The 27927-nt window shown below is 41.7% G+C and overlaps 1 protein-coding gene across 1 annotated transcript in view; it reads left to right on the forward strand.

Annotated features, from left to right (window-relative positions):
- The window catches only part of MPL (MPL proto-oncogene, thrombopoietin receptor), a 47330-nt gene extending 24559 nt beyond the window's left edge, over positions 1-22771 (forward strand). The window contains exons 2-12 of the mRNA XM_063427146.1: positions 10006-10156; positions 11466-11635; positions 12953-13107; positions 13215-13368; positions 15066-15174; positions 15795-15958; positions 16147-16289; positions 16736-16895; positions 18206-18293; positions 18746-18833; positions 22506-22771. Of these exons, the coding sequence (XP_063283216.1) occupies positions 10006-10156; positions 11466-11635; positions 12953-13107; positions 13215-13368; positions 15066-15174; positions 15795-15958; positions 16147-16289; positions 16736-16895; positions 18206-18293; positions 18746-18833; positions 22506-22757 (1634 nt within the window). The 3' untranslated portion in view covers positions 22758-22771. The remainder of the gene's footprint in view (positions 1-10005; positions 10157-11465; positions 11636-12952; positions 13108-13214; positions 13369-15065; positions 15175-15794; positions 15959-16146; positions 16290-16735; positions 16896-18205; positions 18294-18745; positions 18834-22505) is intronic.
- The last annotated feature ends 5156 nt before the right edge of the window (positions 22772-27927 follow it).

Raw genomic sequence — 27927 nt, forward strand, 5'->3', positions numbered from 1 at the left:
ATATAAGGGACACCCCTTACTTGACTCATATCGATTGAGGTCAGCAGCAGAATGATTTCCACTTCCGGGTCATCCAGATGCCATTTTACCTGATTACTCCATGAGGTTTTCTAAGCAGAGCTGTGTCAGGAATCCAGCCACAGGCTTTTCTGGCCTACCACCTTCTTTCTTCAATCCATCACTGTGGATGGTGTCCAAGTGACTCACAAACCGTAAGTCGACCTACCCGTTACGCCAGGCATCAGTCCCACGGCACCATGCACGGGTCAGGTCCTCACTTTACGGCTGCATTTTGTCTAAGTCTGTTCTAAAACCATTGCAAGTTCATGCATATCATTCGTTTAAACCCCCTACTGGTCTTTGGGTGTACTACAGGCTTCTTAGACATTATCACATTTCATGTACAAACCAACGAACCACTGCATTTTCGCCTACACACTGACCCCTACCGGTCATTCGGTGTACTACAGGCTTTTCAGACATTATTGCATTTCATGTACAAACCATCGAACCACTGCATTTTCGCCTACACACTGACCCCTATCGGTCATTCAGTGTACTACAGGCTTCTCAGACATTATTGCATTTCATGTAAAAACCAACCAACCACCGCATTTTTCACCTACACACTGACCCCTATCGGCCATTTGGTGTACTACAGGCGTCTTAGACGTTTTTTGCATTTTCATGTACAAAAAACTAAACCACTGCATTTTCACCTACACACTGACCCCTACCGGTTTTTGGTATACTACAGGCTTCTTAGACATTATCGCATTTCATGTACAAATCAACGAACCACTGCATTTGCGCCTACACACTGACCCCTACTGGTCATTTGGTGTACTACAGGCTTCTCAGACATTATTGCATTTCATGTACAATTCAACGAACAACTGCATTTTCGCCTACACACTGACCCCTACTGGTCTTTTGGTGTACTACAGGCTTCTTAGATATTATCGCATTTCATGTACAAATCAACGAACCACTGCATTTGCGCCTACACACTGACCCCTACCGGTTATTCGGTGTACTACAGGCTTCTCAGACATTATTGCATTTCATGTACAAACCAACAAACCACTGCATTTTTCACCTACACACTGACCCCTATCAGTCATTCGGTGTACTACAGGCTTCTCAGACATTATTGCATTTCATGTACAAACTAACAAACCACTGCATTTTTCACCTACACACTGACCCCTATCAGTCATTTGGTGTACTACAGGCTTCTAGGACGTTTTTGCTTTTCATGTACAAACAATAAACCACTGCATTTTCACCTACACACTGACCCCTACCAGTCATTCAGTGTACTACAGGCTTCTCAGACATTATTGCATTTCATGTACAAACCAAATAACCATGGCATTTTCGCCTACATGCTGACCCCTACCGGTCAATCGGTATACTACAGGCTTCTCAGACTTTATTTCACTTCATAAGCAAACAAACTAACTACAGCATTTTCGCTTTTATACTGACTCCTATCTGTCAAACGGTAGGATTAACCCCTTAAGGACATATGACATGTGTGACATGTAATGATCCCCTTTTATTCCAGAAGTTTGGTCCTTAAGGAGTTAAAGGGTATTTTAACATACAATCAGCATTTCTGACCCCTACTGGTCAACAGCAACTGTCTTCACATGTCATATACAAGTTACCAGCCAATATAAATTACACATAAGATTGTTTTAAACATAACCATAAATTAAACTCCAGCACGGGCTCAACTTCAGGTTTTATTCACAATAATTTACATTTCACATAAAGACCAACAGTGGTTCTATCAACACTGCCACCTACAGGTCTGTCAAGTACGTTGACAATTTTCATGGGGTTTTACAAACACCAAAACACTGACCCCTATAGGTCAACAGACAAACAACATTTTACATACCAATCAGTATCCAACTGCACTGCCACCTATAGGGCACTCTGCAGATCTCCAGTGCACTTGCATTTTGCAACACCATGTTCACTGACCCCTACCATTCAATAAGACATACAACAATTCACATAGCAAGCACTATGTCAACATCTGGTATAAATACATATATTATTACACAGTAGCAGACGCATCTGTATATACGTAACTGGTAATATAGTTCACATACATTTTTCACAGCACGCTGCTCACACAACAGACTTTCCCCTAGCAAGGGGACATACAACTTACAAGGTGGGGACAGACCAACTTTTCACTTGTACATACGGCACTTAATGGGTTAAGATTGATACATATTTAACCAGTATGGCTACGATTAATATTTACACATCACGGCACTTTACTTTTCACATATACTGTACGTATTAAGATAAGCTTGGTCTATGCCACATTTCCTTATGCCATACGGTTTTATCCATTCAGGTTACAGTTACTACTAAAAACCTATACGGATTGTCAGGTTCAATACCATACTACCAGGTACATACACCTGCTCACGTAGTTATTCATCTCTTACCTTCCCTGGAATAGTAATAGTGTACTGGCAATTAGGGTTCTAGGGCCCAATAGGTATTACCCCCTTTTTTCTCTGCGTTATGCTTCGGTTAGTGGTCCCGCGAGGCCAACACCCCGCCTCACTCGTCGGAGGCATACACCCCTCGGGCCACTCATGAGCTAGCCGCCTCGCATTGTATCATAGAGAGGGCCTCACCTGTCACTCCCCTTCCTATTTTCTGGTTACTGTCACCGAGAGGCCAACATCCTGCCACAACATTCAGTGGCCACACAAAATCCCCTCGCGCCAAGCATAGATAGAGCCTCTCAAGCCACTTGGCAACTAGCAGGGCCTCACCAGTCACCCCCAAAAAAAAAAAAAAAGAAAAAAAAAAAAAAAAAAACACCAAGCCTAATCGTTTCGCCTTACGGCTTAGCTAGCAAGCCAGTACAAGAACCCTGGGTACAAATAATAATTGCAATCTTTATTGTTATTTAAGTATTTCTCCAAAAGATGGTGAAGAATCACCTCTTCCTAGCACCCCGGCTAGAATTGATACACCTTCAAGCAGAGGAGATGTTGCTAGTCCAGCAGCAATCAGATCCTGGACGATCCCACACATTACCATCGACCTAAGGAGGTGACAAATCCCCTACCCTGCTACAGCAAGGAAAGCAGAGTTATTCAAACTCCTCCATACATCAACGGACAACACGAAGGCAGGGGAGGGCCCAGCTACATCAACTCAGGTGACACCCAGGCTATGCTAGCCTCACTCATAAACTCATGAGCCCTCCCAAAAAAAAAAAAAAAAAAAAAAAAAAAATTATGATAGACTGGCAATCTCGAGTTGGTCACCACAGCCCTCACAAGGCTGGGCCTCACACTACTCTACAACCAGCACCAACCGAAACTTGGTTACCGGGTACAATCAATTCTTATGACACACAAGACGTTAACCTTGCACGTATGATCCCAGCACATTGGGGAAGCAAGGCATATATATGTATCGGTGATGGTCAGATCCAGGGATTCCAGGTAAATCGGGAACTGACCATCCCTTGGTTGGGTTGGCATTTTGGAATATGTAGAGATGTTTATTTGTGCAGGTACCCATACAGAAGGGAGTTTGTCCCAAACAAATGGATGAGCACTCTCAGGCTCCAGGTACCAGCACCTCTGAACTACCAGAGACCATTGATATGAGCAGTTGCATTGCACATAGACTGTTGCATATATGTTCAAATGGTTCAGGGCACATGACAAACCATGTGTCCCAATACAACTTACAAATAACGTACGCACCATCTGTACACACTAATGCATTTTCAACACTACTGACTCATCACCCTTCCAGACTTGTAGTAGATTTACTAAAGCTCTGGAGCTTCAAAGGGCTCCCATACAGGTATCATAAACACACCTTCAAGGAATATAGCATGCCCTCACTTACAGTCAGCACAACAAAACCATTGGCTGTAAACACACTCATAGCAAAGATTTGCAGAAGGGTCTTCCAATCTCCACCATTTACAGCATGGCACCAAACACAAACACATTGGTATTGTCACAAGGAATCTTCCCTTAAACAAAGACTAACCGTAGCCTTATTGGCACCACACACCTCGGCTACCCCAAGTCTCAACTCCCTCATACCCTCCGAGGAGTTTTCTTACTATACAACACCATTGATCTACCTTTACAGCTATCACTCAAGCATGGGTTGAAGCTTGGTTAAGGAAGACCAATATCATCAACGCAGTAAACGGCTACCATCTACCCTACACACTGGCACTTACATGGCATAAATTGGGCAATCCTTTCCCTGCTCAACTTTCGAGCTACAGATTAGCCTACTATTGATATTCGCAGATACTCTGTGCTGGTTATGATAACATATCCAGAGGCCTTACAGTCATACACTATCTAGAAGACTTCTTGTTGATCAAAGATAACATATTTTTCACTAGAAGCCTCACGGCAGCTTAGTCTGGTTGACCACTTGGGCGTTCCAGTACACCATAAGAAACAGAAGGCTCAGACACTATCATCACATTACTGTACATATGACTTGAGTCGGCATCCATACACGCAAGTTACCACAAGACAAATAGGGAACATTCTCAACTACATCAATCACTACCTCCTGCTTAGTACTTACAACTGCAAGGAACTACAATCCCTACCAGGTTCCTTAATTTTGCCATGCCAATCATACCACAAGACCACGCTTTCACATCCAGAGTACTTTCCCCTTTTTTCCACACTTCCAACATGACGATCAGAGGATGTCCCTAGACTGTTGGCCATGGCATCCAGGTTTGGAAATTTTCCCACCACCTCAGCCCCTTTGGGAGAACTTCCCAATTGTAGCCGCTGCTGTGGCATGGGGTAAATCATGGTCAGGGTCATCAATCCGTTGTTACTCAGACAACTAGGCACATGTCATATCATCAACAAACGCCACTACTCATCCATAAGGTCATGATATTTCTGGGGAACTCACTTGGTTGGCCACTTGTCACATTTCACTTTCATGTACCAGACGGGGGTATACATCCCTGCCGACAATTGTCTCATTTATATTCCAGGCATGTTCATCATACGCTTCCTACAGCCGCCCATACAGTCACGGCCACTCTTTCGTTCCAGAGACAAAATCATGGATTAGACATACTCATGCAGCATAGCATGCACTATCCCACCTAGCACTTTCGTCCCATACTTGTCTGAATGCATAACACAGCTTTTTACCTGGCTTAAAGAATCTCATTGGAACACAACATAGCTCAACCTGTGTCATAACATTTCTCCTAGGTTTTGCTTCTTTTTGCCACCTTAAACTATCTCACACACCATTAATTATATTTTACAGGCATTCAACAACACAGGATAACCTATGGCCAAAACTACCATAACTTCATGCTATCATACCAGACAAGAATATACTCAGAGGTTTTCAGGAATCCATTCCCCCATGATACTGTCAGAGATTACCAATAGCCATCCAACTTTTCATCCTTATCGGACCTATTAGATCTACAACCATTCAATTATACACCAAGTCGGCCATTACCAGCCATGCACATTGCCTTTTATGCCTTTCTCGGGCCAGAGAATCCACTACCATCACCACCACTCAGACAGATCATTGTCTTCAACGATCCCACGTACGTAAACACATATATCATTACCTATTGGCTCTACCACATTCCGAAACGAGTCAACACGGACCAACAGTAGAGATAACATACTATCCTACCCACAACAAATGGTGTCCACTTTCGGTCCTAGATTCCTACCTTCAAAATTCTTCCAGGAATTAAATACTGTAATGCATTTAAGGAAATGTCTGGTTAATTTGTATATATTTGTTGACTGTATTAAATCTTTGATTATTCATTTTTGCCCTCTTTATTTACAGGCCTACCGTATCGTCGGTCTCGGCACACCACAACCGACTTGCTCCCTTTATACTATCCTACGCTTATGCTGGATCCTTACTGCATATACGGCTATTTGCCCCTTACACAAGTATTAAGGCCGTTTGGCCTGTATTTGTGGGAGGGGCTTAAATTAATTCACTCCCCTATATAAGGGACACCCCTTACTTGACTCATATCGATTGAGGTCAGCAGCAGAATGACCCTCCCACCCACTCCTCATTTCAACACTTTCTCTTTTCTTTCCATTTACTTTACTTTCTTACTCCTTGGTGGGCCCTCTTTATTTACAGGCCTACCGTATCGTCGGTCTCGGCACACCACAACCGACTTGCTCCCTTTATACTATCCTACGCTTATGCTGGATCCTTACTGCATATACGGCTATTTGCCCCTTACACAAATATATATATATATATATATATATAACTAGGAAAGTTCCTTCTTGACCCCAAAATGTCAGTCAGATGTCTCCTTGGATCAAGCAGCTATTACCCCACTAATTAGAAATTATATCCCTGTATGTTATGTTTTTGCCAGTATTTATCCAATTGCAGTTTAAACATCTGAAGTGACTCTGACAAAACCACCTCTTCAGGCAGAGAATTCCATATCCTTATTGCTCTTACTGTATAAAAACCTTTTCTTTGCCTTAGATGAAATCTCCTTTCTTCCAGCCTAAATGCCTGACCTCGTGTCCTATGTATAGCCCTGTTTATAAATAGATTTCCAGATAATGGTTTGTATTGGCCCCGAATATATTTGTATAATGTTATTATATCCCCTCTGAGGCGCTGTTTTTCCAAACTAAACAGATTTACATGTTTTAACTATTCTTCGTAACTAAAATGCTCCATTCCTTTTATCAATTTTGTATCACTTCTCTGCACTTTTTCTAGTGCCATGATATCCTTCTTTAGAACAGGTGATCAAAAATGCACAGCATATTCAAGGTGTGGTCTTACCAGCGATTTATAAAGAGGCAAAATTATAATTTCATCCCAAAAATGTATGCCCATATTTATACATGACAAAACCTTACTGGCCTTAGCCACTGCAGATTGACATTGCATATTGCTGCCTAATTTGTTGTCTATAACAATTCCCAAATCCTTCTCGTGTGTGGTTATCCATAATTCACTACCATTTAGGGTGTAAGTTGCTTGTCCATTCTTAACCCCGAAGTGCATAACTTTGCATTTCTCTACGTTACATTTCATCTGCCATTTTAGTGCCCAGTCCCCCAATCTATCTAAATCCCTCTGCAGCAAAGCAATATCCTGCTCACATTTTATTACTTTACAAAGTTTTGTGTCATCTGCCAACACTGATACATGGCTCTCAATGCCTATTTCAAGATAATTTATAAACATGTTAAAAATAAGCGGTCCCAAAACAGAACCCTGAGGGACACCACTTACCACTTTTGTCCAGCCTGGAAATTTACCATTAATGACAACTTGTTGTACTCTATCCTTAAAGGGATTCTCCAGTGCCAGGAAAACAATCTGTTTTCCTGTCACTGCAGGTCCCCTCTCCCTCCTACCTCCCATCCCCGGTTGCTGAAGGGGTGAAAACCCCTTCAGTGACTTACCAGAGGCAGCGACATGTCTCATGTCGCTGCTTTTTCCTCCGCTCACGCTCCTCCCCTTCATCACGTCAGCCGGCTGGGGAGACTGATCACGCCCGCTGGCGGGGGAGACCTAATGTGCCGGCGGGGGAGACCTAATGCTTTTCAATGCTTTCTTATGGGGATTTTAGCGACGCTGGAGGTCCTCATACAGCGTGAGGATGTCCAGCGACGCTATAGCACAGAAAACCTGTGCTATAGACCAGGAAGTGCCCTCTAGTGGGTGTCTGGTAGACAGCCACTAGAGGAGGAGTTAACCCTGCAAGGTAATTATTGCAGTTTATAAAAACTGCAATAATTACACTTGCAGGGTTAGGAGTAGTGGGAGTTTGCACCCAGACCACTCCAATGGGCAGATGTAGTCTGGGTGCCTGGAGGGTCCCTTTAAGCCAATGTTCTACCCAAGAACAAGAATATTAATCTAGACCTATTTCTTTTAGTTTGAAGACTAACCTATTGTGAGGAACCGTACGAAATGCCTTGGCAAAATCAAAGTAGACCACATCCACTGCAACACCCTGATCTATACTTCTACTTACTTCTTCGTAGAATGCAATTAGGTTAGTTTGACATGACCTATGTTTCATAAAACCGTGTTGATTATTGCTAATAACACAGTTCTTCCCAATGAATTCCTGAATAGTATCCCTTAATAGCCCTTCAAATATTTTCCTAGTCACAGAAGTTAAGCTCAAAGGTCTATGATTTCCAGGCAAGGATTGTGAACCCTTTTAAAATATAGGAACAACATCTGCCTTCCTCCAATCCTCCGGTACAATACCTGAAACAAAAGAATCTTGAAAAATTAAATACAGAGGTTCACTTATTTCCCCACTTAGCTCCTTAAGCACTCGTGGGTGAATACAGTCAGGCTCCAGGATTTATTTACATTAATTTTCTTTAATAGCTGTAGCACCTTGTCTCGAGTTATCCAATCTCAAGTTATGTGCAAGTTTTTTGCAGCAATCATTTGCATGTCTCTTGCCATAGGTTTCCTCATTAATATATACTGAAGAAAATTTGTTATTTAAAAGGTCTGCCTTTTCCTGGTCTTCATTAGCTAACAGACCCATCTCTGTTTCCCGTGTACCTACACTTTCATTTTTTGTTTTTTTTAGAATTGATGAACTTGAAAAAAAAATGTGGGGGTTGGTTTTGCATTCTTTGGCTATCAATTTCTTATTTTTAGTTTAGCCACTTTAATTAGATCTTATATAGGATGCCTCTGATTTGTCTGATTTAAATGCTTAAAATGCCCTTTTCTTATTTTTAATTTCTTGCTTTACTTCTCTACTAAGCCACATTGATTTCAATTTAGTTATTTTATATTTATTACCCAATGGTACATACTGAGAAATGTACCTTTCTAATATTTGTCTGAAGAGCTTCCATTTATCCTCTGTGTTTTTTTCACCAAAGATTTTATGCCAGTCAATATATTGTAAAGCTGCCCTTAACTTAGAAATTGGCCTTTTTAAAATTGTATGTTTTAGTATACCCCATGTGCTTTTGTTTTTTTGAGTTTATTAAAAAAATTACAATATTGTGATGTAAGGAGATCCCCTGTCTCCTCGCACACAGTGTATTATAACTGCAGCTATAAGGTTATGGTATAAGGAGGTCCCATGTCTCCCCTCACACTGTGTGTTATAACTGCAGTTATAAGGTTATGGTGTAAGGAGGTCCCATGTCTCCCCTCACACTGTGTGTTATAACTGCAGTTATAAGGTTATGGTGTAAGGAGGTCCCCTGTCTCCCCGCACAGGGTGTATTATAACTGCAGCTATAAGGTTATGGTGTAAGGAGGTCCCCTTCTCCCTAAACACGGTGTATTATAACTGCAACTATAAGGTTATGGTGTAAGGAGGTCCCCTTCTCCCTACACACGGTGTATTATAACTGCAGCTATAAGGTTATGGTGTAAGGAGGTCCCCTTCTCCCTACACACGGTGTATTATAACTGCAACTATAAGGTTATGGTGTAAGGAGGTCCCCTTCTCCCTACACACGGTGTATTATAACTGCAGCTATAAGGTTACAGTGTAAGGAGATCCACTGTCTGCCTGCACACAGTGTATTATAACTGCAGCTATAAGGTTATGGTATAAGGAGGTCCCATGTCTCCCCTCACACTGTGTGTTATAACTGCAGTTATAAGGTTATGGTGTAAGGAGGTCCCCTTCTCCCTACACACTGTGTATTATAACTGCAGCTATAAGGTTATGGTGTAAGGAGATCCTCTGTCTCCCCGCACACATTGTATTATAACTGCAGCTATAAGGTTATGGTATAAGGAGGTCCCATGTCTCCCCTCACACTGTGTGTTATAACTGCAGTTATAAGGTTATGGTGTAAGGAGGTCCCCTTCTCCCTACACACAGTGTATTATAAATGCAGCTGTTTGGTGGTATCAATACGCCATTGCTGTGTGTGATGGACAGTTTGAACAGTCCATAAAGTATATTCACTTATTTCACAGACATTGACCTTGTGTCAGTTGGTGGGAAGCCCCCTCACTGTTTTTCCAGAAGGTTTGAAGACCTCACATGTTTTTGGGAGGAGAAGATGGACAATAAGGGAAGTGGAGAAAGACCAGGACTGCCATTTGCCTTCTATTACAAATACACAGAGTAAGTTTAATCGTTGGCTTCATGGTAACATGAGTGAATATAAACCGAAAGGTTTAATTGCCGGGGACTGAAATTCAATTTGCAAAATAAAACGTTATGACTATAGTTAGAAGGAGAATATTACAATTTGTTTAGCATTTTGTAGCACTATTTAGTGGAGAAAAAAAAACTAATAAATGATAATTCCATAATATTACATCTAAATGTTTTTTAAAAAGGAATCATGGCCGGGTGATATAGTGTGAGAATATTAACCCAGAGTGTAGACAAGATCTAGAGCAAACCTAGATCCCATTTTACAGCGGAAAATGTTCACACTGTAACAATAACTAACTGTTAAACTAAGGGTCCATAAGCTCATTGGCTGGCTATTGTGTAATACGGTCAATCACACACGCAGCCAGCCCAACGTATCACATGGACCAGACAAGATGTGGAACTGGAGTTTAGAGGAAGAGTAGCAGGAATCCTTAGACTGACATTGGAGCATGGACGGAGCCATTAACACATGAATTTGGAACTCAGGGGCAGGGCTTCATGTATACAGGGCACTGGGAATTCCAGAACTGCATGTCAGGTTTTAGAAATACCGGAATCCATGGAATTAATTAATTAAAGACCAGACTCCAGATTAGAGATCATTAATTTAGATACAAGTGAAATGTATCCCTGCAAAGAGTTTTGGGTTGTACATACATAGCCATGCTATCTTTAGACATGGACCAAGAATTAATTCTATTAATTTAGGCAAAATTATGAGCTATGGTACTCCAAGTTGGACCAAAGCCAGTCCAGGCAATAACAAGGCAACATAGGCAAGGAATCGGGGCTCACAGGATCCGGATGTTAAAGAAAACAAGGCCAGTGAATGAGAAGGACAATGGACTGTACATTCATAGGGAGTCAATATCAGAGGACACAAAGAGTTCTTAGTAACCAATGTCTGACCAGGAGGAGAAGAACCATCAGACTGTAATGTGTATTTACTTATTATGACATTGAGCTGTAATTGTTTTAATACATTGGGCTAGCAGTACCGTAAAGCTTTTTTTTTTTTTATTTGGAGATGAATAAGAGATGCAACATGTCTATATATATCCTGTCCCATGTGCAGCTATCCCTACCCTACCAGATGAGTGTCCTTTTATAAAATAACAATAATATCATATAATAAAATAATATAAAATAACAACAGAAAAAGGTTCAGTTCTGAAGTAATGTAGGTATGCCATACAATAAACAGACCACGTGATTTTAGCTATCCTGAAACAGAGTTTGATTGTAATAACAGATCTATCTACTTCCACAGTGACGCAGAGAGTGAATGTAATCTCGCCATACAGCCTGGTAACCGCACTCTTTACATCTGCCAATTCCCTGAGGACGATGTACGTCTATTTAACGACCTCAAGGTATCGGTGAGAATCAGAGATACAAACCAGACACTCTACCACCGAACGCTAGAGGTGGAAAAAGTGGGTAAGAAACTCAGAATTCAGTGGAAACCTCAAAATAAAATGTTATCACCAATCATTTCTGAATATAATACTTCTGATGTGGAATTATTAAAAATTACTATTGTACTTGTATTGAATTATTGTACTAACTCCATTTTAACCTTATACTGTGACTTCCTCCTCCATTTTGTCCCCCTAACCTGACTTCTTCAATCCTCCATTTTGTCCTCATGACTTAACTCGTTCATTTTAAAACTACACTACGTGACTGAACTTCTCAACCCAATTAGTACAGTAGACAAAGACTGTGTTTTCCTACAAGGACAAATACCAGGAGGTGCTGGTTACTCCTTAAGACTTGCCGGCTACTCCTTAGAATTTGTAAGATAGTATAGTTTGAAGGCCACAGAACACAGTAGTAATGAAATGTTCTATTCATAAGAGACCTTGCACCTGGACATGAAGCCTGATATCATTGACCGTGTAAAATGACGTTTAGGACCCCCTTATCCCCACCCGTGTCCAGAATAATCCCACCTCTGATGGGTGGGCACGGGACTAACCTTTTTTATTTTTGAACCAATAGGTAAGACACTAACACCGACACTTAACAATTAATCCAATTGATGGTGTTTATTTGCTGATATTCTAATAATCAATGATGACGCAAAATGCCTCTTAAAAGGGCCTGCGCGCCCGCTTTTTCTTCACTTGCCAATAAACTTTCTCGAAGTTATTTTAACCTGAACCTCGTGTGTCAGACTTAATTACTTCAGCGTATATACGCAATTTAATTTTATTGATTTGGACAGGAACAGATAGACATTTGAACATTTTGGTTTACTTTCAAAAAGTACCATAACACTTCACAGCAGAATACTTTCATTCTTAAATCTTCCAACCAATTCTACTGCAGCACAAAATGTAATCAAGCATCTCTCCAATAATCAGTTGGGGCAAACATGGTTTTGTCATCCTTATCCTCGCAGTTTAAAGCGTAGTAGTCTATTTTCGTTGCTATTTGTTTTATATGGCAAGTAAGAATCAATCAGATAGAAAACTATACACTTGAAGGAGGTACAAGGAACAATGAGAAACTTATGTAGAGCAAGTTCATCATACAGACCTTATCAAATATTGTGCTGGTGCATATTTGTGACAATAGTGTCATTGGAGAAGATCTTTCATATTGATCAGGTGATAACTTTCTTTCAAAAGGGGAGTCGAAGAATTATTGGATCTTCTTCAGAGATATATTCTGCAGCCTTCACCCAAAGGTTTTATTTGTCCCAGTTGAGGCCCAGACCCCTGTGATGACTTTGCAAGTTTTCTCTTTCAGGGCTAATAGACCATCCTAAAAATATCAAGGCATTCTGGGCAGGAAATGGCAACGTTATTCAAGTTACTTGGAATCCTCCAAATCATGAATTCAGAGATTTCTTCAGGTATCAAGTCCAATATTGGCCAGAGAACTCTACACACACATACGACCAGGTAAGAATTTTGTGTAGGTTTGTAGTTGTTGATTTGCCAAGATCTTGCATAATTTGATGGAAAATTGACCAATTGTTTAACATTGAATGTTTTGTATTTCTTGACAGATCATAAATTCAGAAGATCTACCGTGCCGCCTTAAAAATCTCCAGTATGATCTCTTTTACCATCTCCATGTCCGTACTCAGGTCAATGAAGGGGATGATAGCTTCTGGGGTCCATGGTCAGAAACTATCACCTTCTTCTCCTTGGCTTCTCCAGGTAGCGACCATTAGTCTTATTACTTGAGTAGGAAGATGTATTGTAGCAGGCTGGCCGGGTCTTGAGTCATAAACAACAGAAACAGTTCTTTCTTCCAATATGAGGAAATCTTTATTTAGCAAGCCGGCCCCAATTGAGCCGCAGCAAAACATTAAACCAAAATAATCTCTTACTCCACACTGGAGACTAACTAACATAGGAGTACCGTTTCTATGCTACTGGGCAGCTAAGCCGACCCCAGGAGTTTAACAAATAAAAATAAAGGCTTGCAAATTACCTTTTTGTTCCCACACAGTTTCAGCAGTCTTTTTGACTCACAGTCTCTCTGTCTCCACCCCAGCTTTTCCCAGGAGAGACTGATTTCCCTCTGGGTTTATGTAGCTCCCTAATTGATGTACTAGAGCAACCTGATTTTTAACCCCCTCTAGTCAGGGAACACTGAGAGTGCCACTCTGGGGCTAATATAGCAGTGTTCCCGCACACTGTCACAGTATGCATTCAAAAGCAGTATTTAACCCCTTAAAGACCAAACTTCTGGAATAAAATGGAATCATGACATGTCACACACGTCATGTGTCCTTAAGGGGTTAAAGGATAACTGCTAATTATAAAATGTTTTATTTTAATAAGTGGCTCGATTTAATAGTGTACATATTATGCTTTTATTACTTTCAAAGTAGCGACAATATTAGATGTCAGACCAGCCCGATTACAAATGTATTATAAATTAGATAACTTGGAGGTGCAGCAGCCGGGAGAAGTAGTGTCACGGTTGGAATCATTCAAGTTCTTTCCACAGAGAATAATGGGAGATGAGGATTCAGTTCCCCATATTTTTTACTGACATAGATGATTTTAAGTAGAATTTACAATTTAAAAACATATTTGTATGTGTGTACTGTTCCTAAATCTGTATTATGTTTACATTTTGGTCACTACGGTAGCACCATTCCTGCAAAATGCATGTTCCGTGTGTGCCCCCATTTCCGTTTCCTAATTGGAAAATTGGCAAAAGTTAAATCGCTACAAATTGCAAAACGTAGCAACACGCATTCTAGTAAGTAGCAGCTGAATTATAAAAGTTAACGGCAATTCATAGAGATCCACCGGCCTTCGCTTGCCTAGGACAGGTGTAGGATTTCTGGGGTAAATACAAATTCTCTATCGCCATGTCCACGTTTACCTGCGAGAGCTCTCCAACACTCTCTGAGAGATTTTAATGCCAGTGTAACTGATTCAATACGGACATTAGTCAAAATATCACAATAATAAATATCATAATAATAATAAAAGCCATTTTCGTGTAGCTTTTACCTGATGCTCTAATAGTGTAACTTTTACATTGGCCTCTAATAAATCGCAGGGAGAATAATCAAATAAAACGTCTTAAAATAAAAAGCCGCTATTGTTAAAGGTACTTCATAAAAAAAAGAGACGTAAGAGACACGTAAAGCAGTCGTTTTTTTCTCGAAAAAATATTGGAACAAAATAAGTTCCATGGAGATAACTCCCATTTTATAATCTTGGCCGACTGATGATCTTCTGTGAATGTTCACTGCTTGGAAGCCTTTTACTGAGTTTGACGTAGTCCTGGTTGATGTTTATTTGGTACGGCCTGGGAGAAACAGGCTTGGGTCACTGATATGTATTTACATAATGCTACATCATGGCTTACATCCAATGATCTGTATTCACAGATAAAATCGAGCTGCGATGTGTCACTCCGGACCTGTTTTTGGTTTGCTGTAAATGGAATAAAGTGACAGAGTATCCACATGCTTTGCAACAGCTATTCTATCACTATGGGTAAAATGACACCTTTAGAACAATCTACTAATGTAACTTACAATAAATACAGTAATAATATGTCACCTTTGTAGGTCCCGCAATGCTGAGTTATAGCTGTGACACATGTTTGCATTTTACCAAAGTGTTTGTGTGGTTGATCTTACCACGTCTGCATCTGTGGCCCCCATTCACCCCCAGAATAGTCTGAATATTTGTAACTCTTACCCTGCCATGCATGTGGGCAAATATGGCTGCATCCAGTATTTTAAAATGTATTTTTCCATTATTTTTATTTGGTTTTATAATTATGTGTTTTTGCTATCTGCAATCTTGTATAGTTTTAAAATTGTCTGTAGACTATTGTAAGGTGAGTTCAATTCAGCTCATCAGCTACGCATCAGTTGAGTTTTTATTAATTTCCCATAATGGATAGCATTGATTGATTGCCTTAAAACAACTGTTATCAACCCACACTCGTTCAAAAACCAGTTGGCTATTTAGATTTTAGGAACAGACAAGCCATAGTTCAATCCATATCATTTCCAGCAGTGTTAGTGCCAATGGTGACCAATAATGTAATTATTACTAGAGCAATCCTTCTCTGTCCATGAAAATAATGATTTTTTTTCTGATGGCAGGGGACACAACTGGCAACTCTGTGAGCGTAATATTAATATGACAGACTGTAACTGTGTGTTTATGGCGAAAAATGACTCCCAGCTATCTATAATCGTCAATATATCATCTGCTGACCACCTATTGCAAGTCTTCTTCAAGGAGCCCTTCTGGATAAACCACGTCGGTAAGGCCTGGCTTATAGCCATACCTGGACCTCTTAACAAATCCATCAGGTCTCTGGAAACAACAGACATTTTATGAAATATGGCATGCTAGACCTCATCAAAAGTTCACTATACTCCTTCAGTTTCTTAAACAAAGCTTCTGGGATTTTACAATTTTTTCATATCTTTCTTTTTCTTTTCAAATTAGTGTCTCCACCACCCCCAGATCTCCACCTTCAGCAGGTGCCAGGTGGTAAGCTTGCCTTGAACTGGACACTCCCCGTGTCAGGATTAGAACAGGATATGATTTATGAGATCCGCTTCTCAAAGGATGCAGGCACAACATGGAAGGTAAATGAGAAGAGACAGGGTGGAATGGGTAGAGAAGGGATGTTAAAAGAAAGAATAAAGGAAAGGATTACAAAGCACGGGGAGAGATTGAAAGGGAATAGGTAGGAAAGACAGTGGGTAAAAGGGGAAATGGAATGAGAATAAATGGAAGACTAATGTTCTAGAAAAGAAAGGACAGCGGAAAATAATGAAAAATATAGGGAAGTGATGGGGAAGGATGGGGTTACAAAGGAAAAGAAGCAAAAGGAAGATCAGAGTAAAACATGATATAAGAAACTGAATGTTGAAGAAAAGGATGACAGTAAGGAATGAAGGAGAAAAAAATGAATTAATTAAAAGGGGCAGATGGTGGAAGAAAAGAATGAGAAAAGGAAGTTGATCTAGATCCTAGAGAGATGCAACAAGGGTAATGGAGGGCAGAGATATAATGCTATTTATTCTGTCAGACCCTGCAGATTCCACGTGGAGTGTCCCATGAAGTTCTTGACTTAATGCCCGGCTCCCGATATTCCCTGCAGATCCGATCATGTCCCAGTGGAGACAGGATACAGGGTTTCTGGAGCTCATGGTCCGAAGCAGCAAGCATTACTCTTCCTTCCAGCAAAGGTGAGACAATGGGAACCTTTTTTTGGGGGGGGAACCTTAATATTCACATAAAGCAGAGACAACAGTAAAATTCATGCCATGAGAGCAATATCCTGCTTGGGTACAGGTGTGTTCTTATCATGGGTTCAGTCAAACCTGTGATCCAACAGGGAAAGAACTTCATGTCTGCTCTTAGTGTAACTGCTGGCAAATTATTATTGGATATGAGTAGGATAGTGAATATTATTAAAGCAAAAAGTAAGATGCTTTGAAGGAGTGCTCCAAATACATTAACAATTCCTTCTCAACTCCCGAAATGCAGTCAAATCTCTCCTTGGATCAAGAAGCTGTTACCTCATCAATTAAAAATTATATCCCTGAATATTATGCTTTCGCAAGTATTCATCCAGTTGCTGTTTAAACATCTGTACAGGTTTTGATAAAACCACCTCTTCAGGCAGAGAATTCCACATCCTGTTTGTTCTTACAGTAACAAAAACCCTTTTCTTTGCCTTATACTAAATTTTCTTTCTTCCAGTCTAAGCGCATGACCTCGTGTCCTATGTAAAGTCCGGTTTGTGAATAGATTTTCACACAATGGTTTGTACTGGCCCCGGATATATTCGTATATTGTTATCATATCCCCTCTGAGGAAACGTTATTCTAAACTAAAAAGGTTTAAATTTGTTAACTAAAGTGCTCCATTCCTTTTAGCAATTTTGTAGCTCGTCTCTGGACTTTTTCTAGTGCCATGATATCCTTCTTTAGAACATGTGCCCAAATTGCACAGCATATTCAAGGTGTGGTCTCACCAGCGATTTATAAAGAGGCAAAATTAGATTTCCATCCCGAGAATTTATGCCCCTATTTATACATGACAAAACCTTACTGACCTTAGCCACTGCTGATTGACATTGCATATTGCTGCCTAATTTGTTGTCTATAACAATTCCCAAATCCTTCTCGTGTGTGGTTATTCCTAACTCAATAGCTTGGCCAGTAAGATAGCCTCCTGGTTAAACGCTTTGTTTTTATTATGGGTGCAAGTTGCTTGTGTATTCTTTACACAGATGTGCATAACTTTGTATTTTTCTACATTACATTTCATCTTCCATTTTAGTGCTCAGTCCCCCAATCTATCCAAATTCCTCTGCAGCAAAGCAATTCCTGCACAACGAAATACATGCAGATTTGATTTGTCGATATATTTAATGAACTGTTATTTTTTGATGTATTACTTTAACAGTGATGCAGCAGATTGAATAGCATGGCTTAATGCTGATGTACAATGGGTTAGATGGATATATGAGTTACTGAACCTTATTTTTCAGGCTGGTTAATCACCACCATTGTCCTGGTCTTGCTTTCAGTCCCCGGGGCTGTGCTGTGTATTTACTGTGTCTTACGCCCATTCTACAGGTAAGTAAATAGCAGCAAAAATGGCCCTAATTCAATAGTGCACTGTGTTTCTAAAACCAGATCTCTAAATATTTATTGTTGATGAGTTACAAACAGATGTTATAGTTACTAACTGTATAGGATCTTGTATGGAGAATGCATGATAGTTACAAGAACTTTGTAACGTGAATCATTAAATATCAAACAAGGTTTTCCATTAAACTGTGAAATGACCAAACTGCCCTATGGATGGGACAGTTAAATCAATCAACCAATAGAAAGTAACTGAATTATTTTCTACATTGCTAGAACCAGTGTAGCACATGGGATCTCCATTGAGATGTTATAGTTGTGCTATAGTCATGCTATGATTGCTTTGTCTTGGATTCATTGATTGTAGAGTATCCAAGAATCCTGCTCTCATCGCCGTTGCCTGTCATGTAATGGATTCTTGTGTATTTCCTTGTTTTCAGGAAACTGAAGGACATCCTTTGGCCACCTCTACCCAATCTGCACCATGTGCTGGACACGTTCCTCACTGAAATCCAGAAACAGTACAAGGTGAACCTAATATTCAATCAGTCATGGGAAAGGGCCCCATAACAACACAACTTTAAAGGAACACTATAGTGTTAGGAATATAAATAATGTTCTACTAACTATTTAAGACAGGCTCCCCCACCTCTCCCGTTTGGAATAAACTTACAGTTCTCTGTGCAGTCGCCCCACCTCCCAGGCTGAGATCATCAATCCTGATTAATTCAGTTTATGCAACGCTTCCCCCATGCACCTCTAAGGGAAACTTTCATTGTCTACATGCAGAGACACTGAATGCCGGTCCTTCAATCTTCACCAAGAAAAAAGCTTCAGGCACTCGTGTTCACATTCAAAGCAGTTTATTGAACCATTATATGCACAGCAACGTTTCAACCTCCACTAAGGTCTTTGTCCAGCTTGAGGAGGTCAGTGGAGGTTGAATTGTTGCTATGTACATGATAGTACAATAAACTGCTTTGAATTTGAACACAGTGAGTGCCTGAAGCCTTTTCCTTGGTGTATACTACATGTATGGCGTGTGCTAGCCCTGGCTCAGTTACGCACCATGTTGTTATCTGGAAGAGTGCAATCACTCTTCTAGAGTCCTGCAAACTTTGTGAAACTGAATACAGGAAGTCCCTCTAGTGGCTGTCGGAGTGAATTTCCGAGGGAAAGTCTAAGAAAAGGCTAATAGTGACCCTGCATGGTCAGACTATATGCCCCAAACCATAAAATTAAACTGTAGTGGTTGTGGTGACTATAGTGTCTCTATAAACATGATTGGCAACTGTCCAAGAACAGCATCATTAATGCACATGGGGAGCGAAGTGGAGCCTGTCTGGTCCAATCACACAGAGCTACTGTAGCTCAAATTCATGAAAAACCTAATGTTGACCATGATAGAAAGGTGTCAGGAAACACAGTGCATTGTAAGGATGTGCATGGGAAAAATATTCAGTTTGGTTCAGCATTTCGAAATTCGGAACTTCAGTACTTCGGAACTTCAGGACTTCGGGTAAGTGTAGGTTGGGGGTAGGATAGGGTTAGGGTAGGGTTAGAGGTAGGGTTAGGGTATGATTAGGAGTAGTGTTAGAGGTAGGGTTAAGGGTAGGGTTAGTTTAGGAGTAGGGTTAGGTGTGGGATTAGGTTAGGGGTAGGGTTAGGAATAGGGTTAGGGTTACCCTACCCCTACCTTAACCCTACTCCAACCACTAACTCTACTGCAACCCTAGCCCAACCCCTAACCCTACCCCTAGCCCAACCCCTAACCCTACCCCTAGCCCAACCCCTAACCCTACCCCAACCACTAACCTAACTCCAACCACTAACCCTATGTAACGGTAATATACCCCAACTCACAGGATTCAGCTCAACAATGACAACACAGAGCAGAGATACGTCTACCGGACCTTAGAATGGCCGGACTTGACGTAAAGGAGAGAAATACAGAGTCAGGAACGATCCGAGGTCAAGGGCACAAAGAGACAGCGTAAATAGGACTAGCCAAGGTCTGGTACACAGTAGTCAGTAAGCCGGCAAACAGAACAGAAAGGGATCAAGAGATAAACAGAGTCTGAAACAAAGCCAAGGTCAAGTACGAAGGAACACAACTGAACAGAACAAGCGCTAAAGGGAACTGAAATAGAAACCACGATAGGGCAAGGTACTAAGGGAAAAAGGTGAGTATAAATACCTTAACATTTAATTTGATTGGCCCCTGTCATATCCACGCCCCCTAAACGTGAGTGTATGGGGAATGTGGCATGACAGGGGCCAATGGGAGACCGTTTCAGATTTCGTCTCCCACTGTCCCTTTAAGAGCGCGCCGAAGACACGCGGCGCACTCTTAGAGTCAGGCGGGACACGAGACCGCTTTTCGCAGTCACTGCCCGCCTTTCTAGTATTGTCGGAGGAGGAGCCGCGCGCGGCTCGTGCAACAGCAGGACCGCACACGGCGCAAAGAGAGGACCCCGGCCGGCCCCTGGAGAGGGTAAGTACCGCTACACCCTAGCCCTACCCCTAACCCTACCCCTACCACGAACTCTACTCCAACCCATAACCCTACCCCTAACCCTACCTCTACCCCAACCACTAACTCTACCCTAACCATACCCCTACCCCAACCCGTAGCCGCAACCCTTGCTACTTTTCAAAAATCCGAGGCACTTCGGCACTTCTGAAATGCGACACTTCCGAAATTCGGCACTTCGGCTTGGTTCGGCATTCCGAAATTTGGCACTTCTGAACTTTGCCAATTTGGTCCGGTTCGGCATTCCGAAATTCGGCACTTTGGAAATTTGACACTTCAGACATTTGGAAGCATCCGAATGTTAGATTTTCCTAAATTTGTCTGAGTTTGCATTCAGAACAAAACGAATTGCACATGTCTAGTGCATTGTAGTTTATGAATATTGGGCTGAGAAGCTGCAGACTGTTTAGAGTGACCATGATGACCCTTGTTCAACATCAAAAGTGCCTTCAATGGGTATGTGAGCTTTAAAACTGGACCAAGGAGCAAAGGAAGAAGGTTGTCTGTCCTGATGAATGACGCTTTCTTTTAGATAAGGGAGATGGATGGGCGCATGCATTGTTTACTTAGGGAATAGATGGCAGCAGGATTCACTATGAGAAAAAGCCAGACCGGCAGATAGAGTGTTATGCTCTGGTAAATGTTCTTCTGAGAATCCTTGGGTTCTGGCATTCATGTTGATGTTACTTTGACATGTACCACCAACCTAGAGATAGTTGCAGACCACGCACACTCCTTCATGGCAAAGGTATTTCCCACTTTCAGCAGGGTTATACACCCTGCCACCCTGCAAATATTGTCCAGGAATGGTTTTGAGGAACATGACAAAGAGTTCAAGGTGTTGCCTCTGCCTCCAAATTCCCCAGATCCCAATCCAATTGCGCATATGTGGAATGTGCTGGAACATCAAATCCGATCCATGGAGCCCAAACCTCGCAACTAGCATTACTTAAAGGATCTGTTTTTTAATGTCTTGGTGCCAGATACCACAGTACACTTTCAGAGGTTTTGTGGAGTCCATGCCTTGATACATCAGAGCTGTTTTGGCATCATTAAGGAGAACCTGCACAATTTTAGGCAGCTGGTTTTAGTGTTGTGGCTGATCAGTATGTATGTAATATATGCAATCTACGCAAGATGGCACTCTTGAGCTTGTTCACACTGTAATTCTTTCCTAATATATCTCTCCAGAACCGATACTGCCTATACAGTCCATCATGCAGGCTGCTACCAGACAGATTTTTGATTCCTGTTGCTCCTCTCACATCTTGTCCATTTGCTGATGACTTTATTAGCTTCTTACCATTTAAGATTAAATCCAAGAAACTAACACTCAAATACAGAGCCCATAACAACTCTCCCCCTCACTACATTTCTGCAATAATTCAGAGGTACACACTGCTCTGCCTGTGACCTTCTCCTGTTCACTGCTCATACCCGTACTGCTAACTCACGTTTTAAAGACTTCTCACAGACAGCTCCATATCTAGACACACAAGTCATTTCATGTAATCAGAAAGATTTTTTTAACCCTAATGTTTTAGAGTGAGAGGGGTTAGATGGGGATACAATAGAATACAACATCCAGTATATTCAATAATATCTATACAAAATAAGCTAAAATGTATCAGCACATCTGCAACATTATTGCCTTTTTGTGTCTTTAGACAAACCCAACTTTCTACGAGAAGCCAACAGAGGACGTTTTTCAGCCATCTTGTCTTGAGATTTTGGGGGAAGAAGCCATTTCACCTGAAATTCTGCATATATCTCGTGATTACGTGCAGCTGTCCCCCCCAATCTATCAGAATGAGGATTACTGGCCTAAACTCAGCCCAAACATTAGCAAAACTTCTTGTCACCAACCCACCAATGCCATCTCCAATCAGACATACCTCACTACAGGATGGAATCTGTAGCTACATGGCTTTAAAGGGGACTTTACTTCCTTTATCTTTATTTAATTAAAGGGATATTCCAATAACAAATGGTGCAAGAATACAGAGGATCACACAACAGATCCCATTATATATTTCTATTGGTTTTAACAGAATATATATGTATATAAATTTCTGCAAAGCACCTCCCATTAATAGCACCTCTGCCGTAGCACCTCATAGCATCATTTCCCAGGTACAATCATCTTTCTTTCCATTATGTTATATAGTAATCTGGTAGCAAATCCCCACTAATCACTATTAAAAATCACCATCAAGGTGGGTCATCGTGTCTGTGCAGGTTATAAAAGGTGGGTCGTAACAGATATACGTCCACTGGAAGCAGACAGATCCACATTTTATGTAACAATTCTACAAAGCAAAATATTGATTAATTTATAAATGATTTACAGTAATAGTGCTTGAGAGACCTCAGCCTTAGTTTTTGTTTTATTGCTGACTTTACTAACACATGAAACAGTGTAACAGGATTCGTCCTGTAAATATGCATTTTAGAAACATTATGTTTCAGTATTATATGCTTTAAGGGATGTATATATTAAATTATGCACAAATTAAGAAAATTGGAAGATTTAAGGAATTTGAAGCATATAATCATGCTCTCGGTTCCCACTGGGAGTCTGATTAGTCAGAGGGTGCTGTGGACGTCTTCTGAATATGGCCTAGTTTGTGCCGATGATCAGTTATTCTCCTACACGTTCCATCCACGCCAGGTCTTTCCATGTGGACTATGTTATCTCCTGGGGAGGGCATGGAATGCAAATCGGAAATGTTTCATACTAGAGACACTCAATATATACCTCATATCCAATGCCTTTCAGTCTCAAACTGATTTATAAAGGGTTTTGTTTATATTACTATGAAATTAAACGGTATTAAAAGCTATTGTATTCACATTTATGCTTGTTTTACTATTCACAGTTATTCTCTAAAAATATCTGTAAATAGGGTGTTTAATATAAGTATTGTTTGGTTATTCCTTTTGGAGACATTTGAATTGGATCTATGAAAACTAATAAACTACAAACTCTTCTATAAAACAGCGAGTGGATTGCTTTTTTCCACATAAGAATAACTTGTTAAACTCACTTTCATTCCTACTTTGGGGCAACCGACATCTGAACTCAGTAAATGTCCCTACAACCCAATGGCCTTTCAAGGATTCATATTGAAGGGGCACATGAGTGGCCAGGGACAAAAGTAGGGGGGCAGTTATAAACCGTGTGTATATGTGTGTGAGTGTAAACATAAACACAGGGCTCGACAAATCCCAGGTGCCAGGTCGCCATTGTGTAGCGAACCCTGTGGTATATTACCAAACTCTATAAATTATGTATGCATACGCATAGAAACTCTGGTCCATCTGAATATTTATTCAGAGACAAAACAACAACATACAAATAATGACACACAATCTAACTAACTATACCAACAACAGCAATCTAACAAACAATAACAACTAAATCTAAGTCACCAGATCACACTCACAGTTATTATTATTTTATTATTTATATAGCGCCAACAAATTCCGTAGCGCTGTACAATGGGTGGACTAACAGACACATAATTGAGAACAGACCACTGGACGTACAGGAACAGAGGGGGTTGAGGGCCCTGCTCGATGAGCTTACATGCTAGAGGGAGTGGGGTATAGTGACACAAAGGGTTAAAGTAGGGGAATTAAATAGTTTGTTAGAGAAGGGTTTATTGAGTGCTTGGTAGATCATTTTTGACAGTTGCAGGAAAGGAGTCATGGGGTGGGGGATGAGAAGCCTGCTGACAGTTTAATTGATACGCTTTAATGAAGAAGTGAGTTTTCAAAGATTTTTTGAAGGAGTGGAGGCTGGGTGAAAGTCTGATTGAGGAGGGAAGGGAGTGCCACGGAATAGGTGCAGCCCTGGAAAAGTCTTGAAGGCGAGCATCAGAGGTGGGGATCCGGGCAGAGGATAGACGTAGGTATTGGGCTGAGCGCAGGGGTCTCGACGGGACATACTTGTGCATGAGGGAGCATAGGTATGTTGGACCAGCATTATGTAGGGATTTGTAAGCAAGCGCCAGAATTTTGAATTGTGACCTATATCTACCTGGAAGCCAATGCAGGGACTGACAGAGCGTGGAGGCATGGGAGGTGCAACCGGGCAGGAAAATAAGCCTCGCAGCTGCATTCATTATATATTGCAGCGGTGCAAGCTGGGAACATGTAAGACCGGAGAGAAGGGGATTGCAGTAGTCGAGGCGAGAGAGAACAACAGCATGAACCAGTATCTTAGCCGCGTCCGCCGTTAGATATGGGAGGATGCGCGCAGTGTTCTTGAGTTGGAAGCGACAGGATTTGACTATCGATTGGACATGGGGAGTAAAGAGAGTTCAGAATCAAAAAGAACCCCTAGGCAGCGAACCTGTGAGGTAGAGGTGATGGTAGCGCCGTTGACTTGGATGGAGACAACAGGAGTAGCAGCACTTGAGGGAGGAAAAACTAGAAGTTCTGTTTTGGACAGGTTGAGTTTAAGGAAGTGAGCAGCCATCCAGTTGTAAATAGCAGAGAGGCAGTCAGAAACACGAGTCCAGGTGGGTAGAGAGAGATCAGGGGAGGACAGATAGATTTGCGTGTCATCTGCATATAAATGATATTGGAACAAAAAGGAGCTGATGAGTTTACCAATGGAGGCAATTCACCATTACCAAAATTAGCCCATGTCTGCTCAGTAGCACAGCCAGAAGGAACAGGGAGGAATGGAGATGGGGGTAAGTAGTTATCTCTTTCCTGACTTGTAACGGTATTGAATTACCCAATTACCATAGCAAAGGGTAAAGCTTATCCCCCTGTAAGAAAGGCATATATGAGCTTGGTCGCATGACCCCTGGTCACCATATTAGTTTGATGACAAAATGTCCCAACAGACCCCGGGTAACCCAACCGGTTACCTCCGCTAATAGCTTCCTTCAGCCGCTCAGGAGCCACTTAGAATATAGAGACCCATTTCCTCCCAGTGACTGGACGACACACAGCTCTGGAGGTACAACACTGACTGAACTCTGTTTATTTTGTCACACATGGTTTTACATTCACAGATCCCTACATGGGGTCTCCAACACAAAACAACAGGGGCTTTAATTCCAAGACGCCAAAGGGGGATGGAAAAGGGAGAAAGCAGCCAGTTCAAACTGGGCTGGCAGTGTCCCTGTGGCAACGCCCTGCAGTGACAGGAAAAGGAAGGGGGAGAGGTACAGACAAGCAATACATTTCATGTAACTATACTTTACAGAGCTGCTGCTCCCCCCTTTGTTGACCCACAGCTGCATATACAGGCACATGTAAAACAGTCCCAAAAATGGTACTGCAAGCTTGTGGCCCGCGCCAAACAAATAAGGCCATCCATCACATATCGCCCCCCCATAGAAATAGACAACTGGCACATGGTGATATATCACTCAGTGACAGCGTTACGTCACACATGGACACTAGATATTTTACCCAGGGATTTTTCAGTCTTTTAGCTAACTAAAGTCATGCAGAAAACACTAAAGCCAACAACTGCGGGGAGCATGGAGGCGGCGCGCAAGGAGCAGTAACCTTCCTGCAGTGCCTCTCTGCTTCCTTGCTTGGTGTTTAGTGACATGACATAACTCCGGCCCTGGAATCACTACAGAGAGGAACTGCAGGAAGATTAGAGAGGAGCCCCAGTGAATGCAAGGGAAAGATCCATTCAGCTCTCCGAAAGATAGGAAGGCCGGGTGGATTTAAAAAAATATATAAATATATAGCAATTTGTGAGTGTGTGAGAAAATGTGTGTGTCTGTCTGTGTGTATGTGTCTGTCAGTGAGTGTGTGTGTCACAGTCAGTGTGTGTGTGTGTGTGTGTGTCAGTCAGTGTCTGTTTAGGTACCTGCCTCCTCTGATTACATAAGAAAGGTGTTTTACTCACCTTTTTTCCCACGCCGTGCCAGATTTGTCGTGGCTGGACCTGCACGAATGACTGGACCACCTGCGAGCTGGAGTGTGTCTGAAATTTACCTCCCAGAAGCTGCGGTTAACTGCAGCTTAAATGACGAATACTGGGTGGCCTTTGTTAGTTTGCCGAACACGTGGCGGCGGCCATTTTAAAGTCCCGAATGGCCAGCGGTGTTCAGCACCCAAACTATGGAACTAGAAACGGACACTTATTGGCGTGAACACTGCTGAGCCGTCAGCCTCCCTACTTCTGCCTTCGGTCATTTAACCGACTGCCTGTTCATTCGGTAGGTTACCCGTATGAACAGCATCACCCCAGATAGCCATGCCATGGAGCCTATTTGTATAACGAAAGACTATGGGAAAGACTTTGGCTCCATGGCGATTGAACTGTATGTATGTGATCTGAGCGCCATTCGGTAATAATGTGCGCTCAGATCTAAGCTATCTGGGGATAGGTAGAATGTATAGGTTTTATTAATTATTTGCAACATTATGTATTTTATTGTATTTTAGTGTTTTACTGTAACCACATGGTTAATGGAGTGTTTGCCTCTGTCCTTGGAGATAATTGGATTACTTCCCAATTATCTCCAGGATAGAGGGGAGGGTTTGTAATGTACTGTGGGAGTGTTTTAACCCTGTATGCCTGTGATTGCTTGTTTTACCATTTGTGTCCCAGTCTTCCTTCTGGTCCCCTAGGGGAGTGTCCACCAGGTGGAAGACCTGCTTAAATACCGGGCAGGTAGCCCACATTAAACAAGACCACTGCTTGACCCTCAATACGGAGCTCTGTCTAGACTGATTGCCAGGAGTGTAAGCCGTTTGGATGCTTTTCCTGTTCGTCTGCTAGCAGCTATTCGTGAGGTTCCAGTTCGGGAGTTTGGAGTGCTATTTTGGAGCATTCCCTTGTATTCAGTTTGGGAGTTTGGTATTCTGCAGTAGCTGTGCCTGTATCTCTGGAAGGGGAAGATCTCCTAAACAGCGGTTTAACCCCTTTATGCCTGGGGTGCCGTTACAATTGGTGGCAGTGGTGGGATCGTTCCTACAGCCAGAAGGACAGCTACAGGAGACACCATTTCTTTGGATTCTACGATTTGAGGGCAACACATGTCCCAGTACAGCGACCCTGACAGCACCAGGATGGAACCAGCAGTGGAGTACAGATACTCTCTGAGA

The sequence above is a fragment of the Pelobates fuscus genome, chromosome 7 (assembly GCF_036172605.1).
Source record: "Pelobates fuscus isolate aPelFus1 chromosome 7, aPelFus1.pri, whole genome shotgun sequence".
Lineage (NCBI taxonomy): Eukaryota > Metazoa > Chordata > Amphibia > Anura > Pelobatidae > Pelobates > Pelobates fuscus.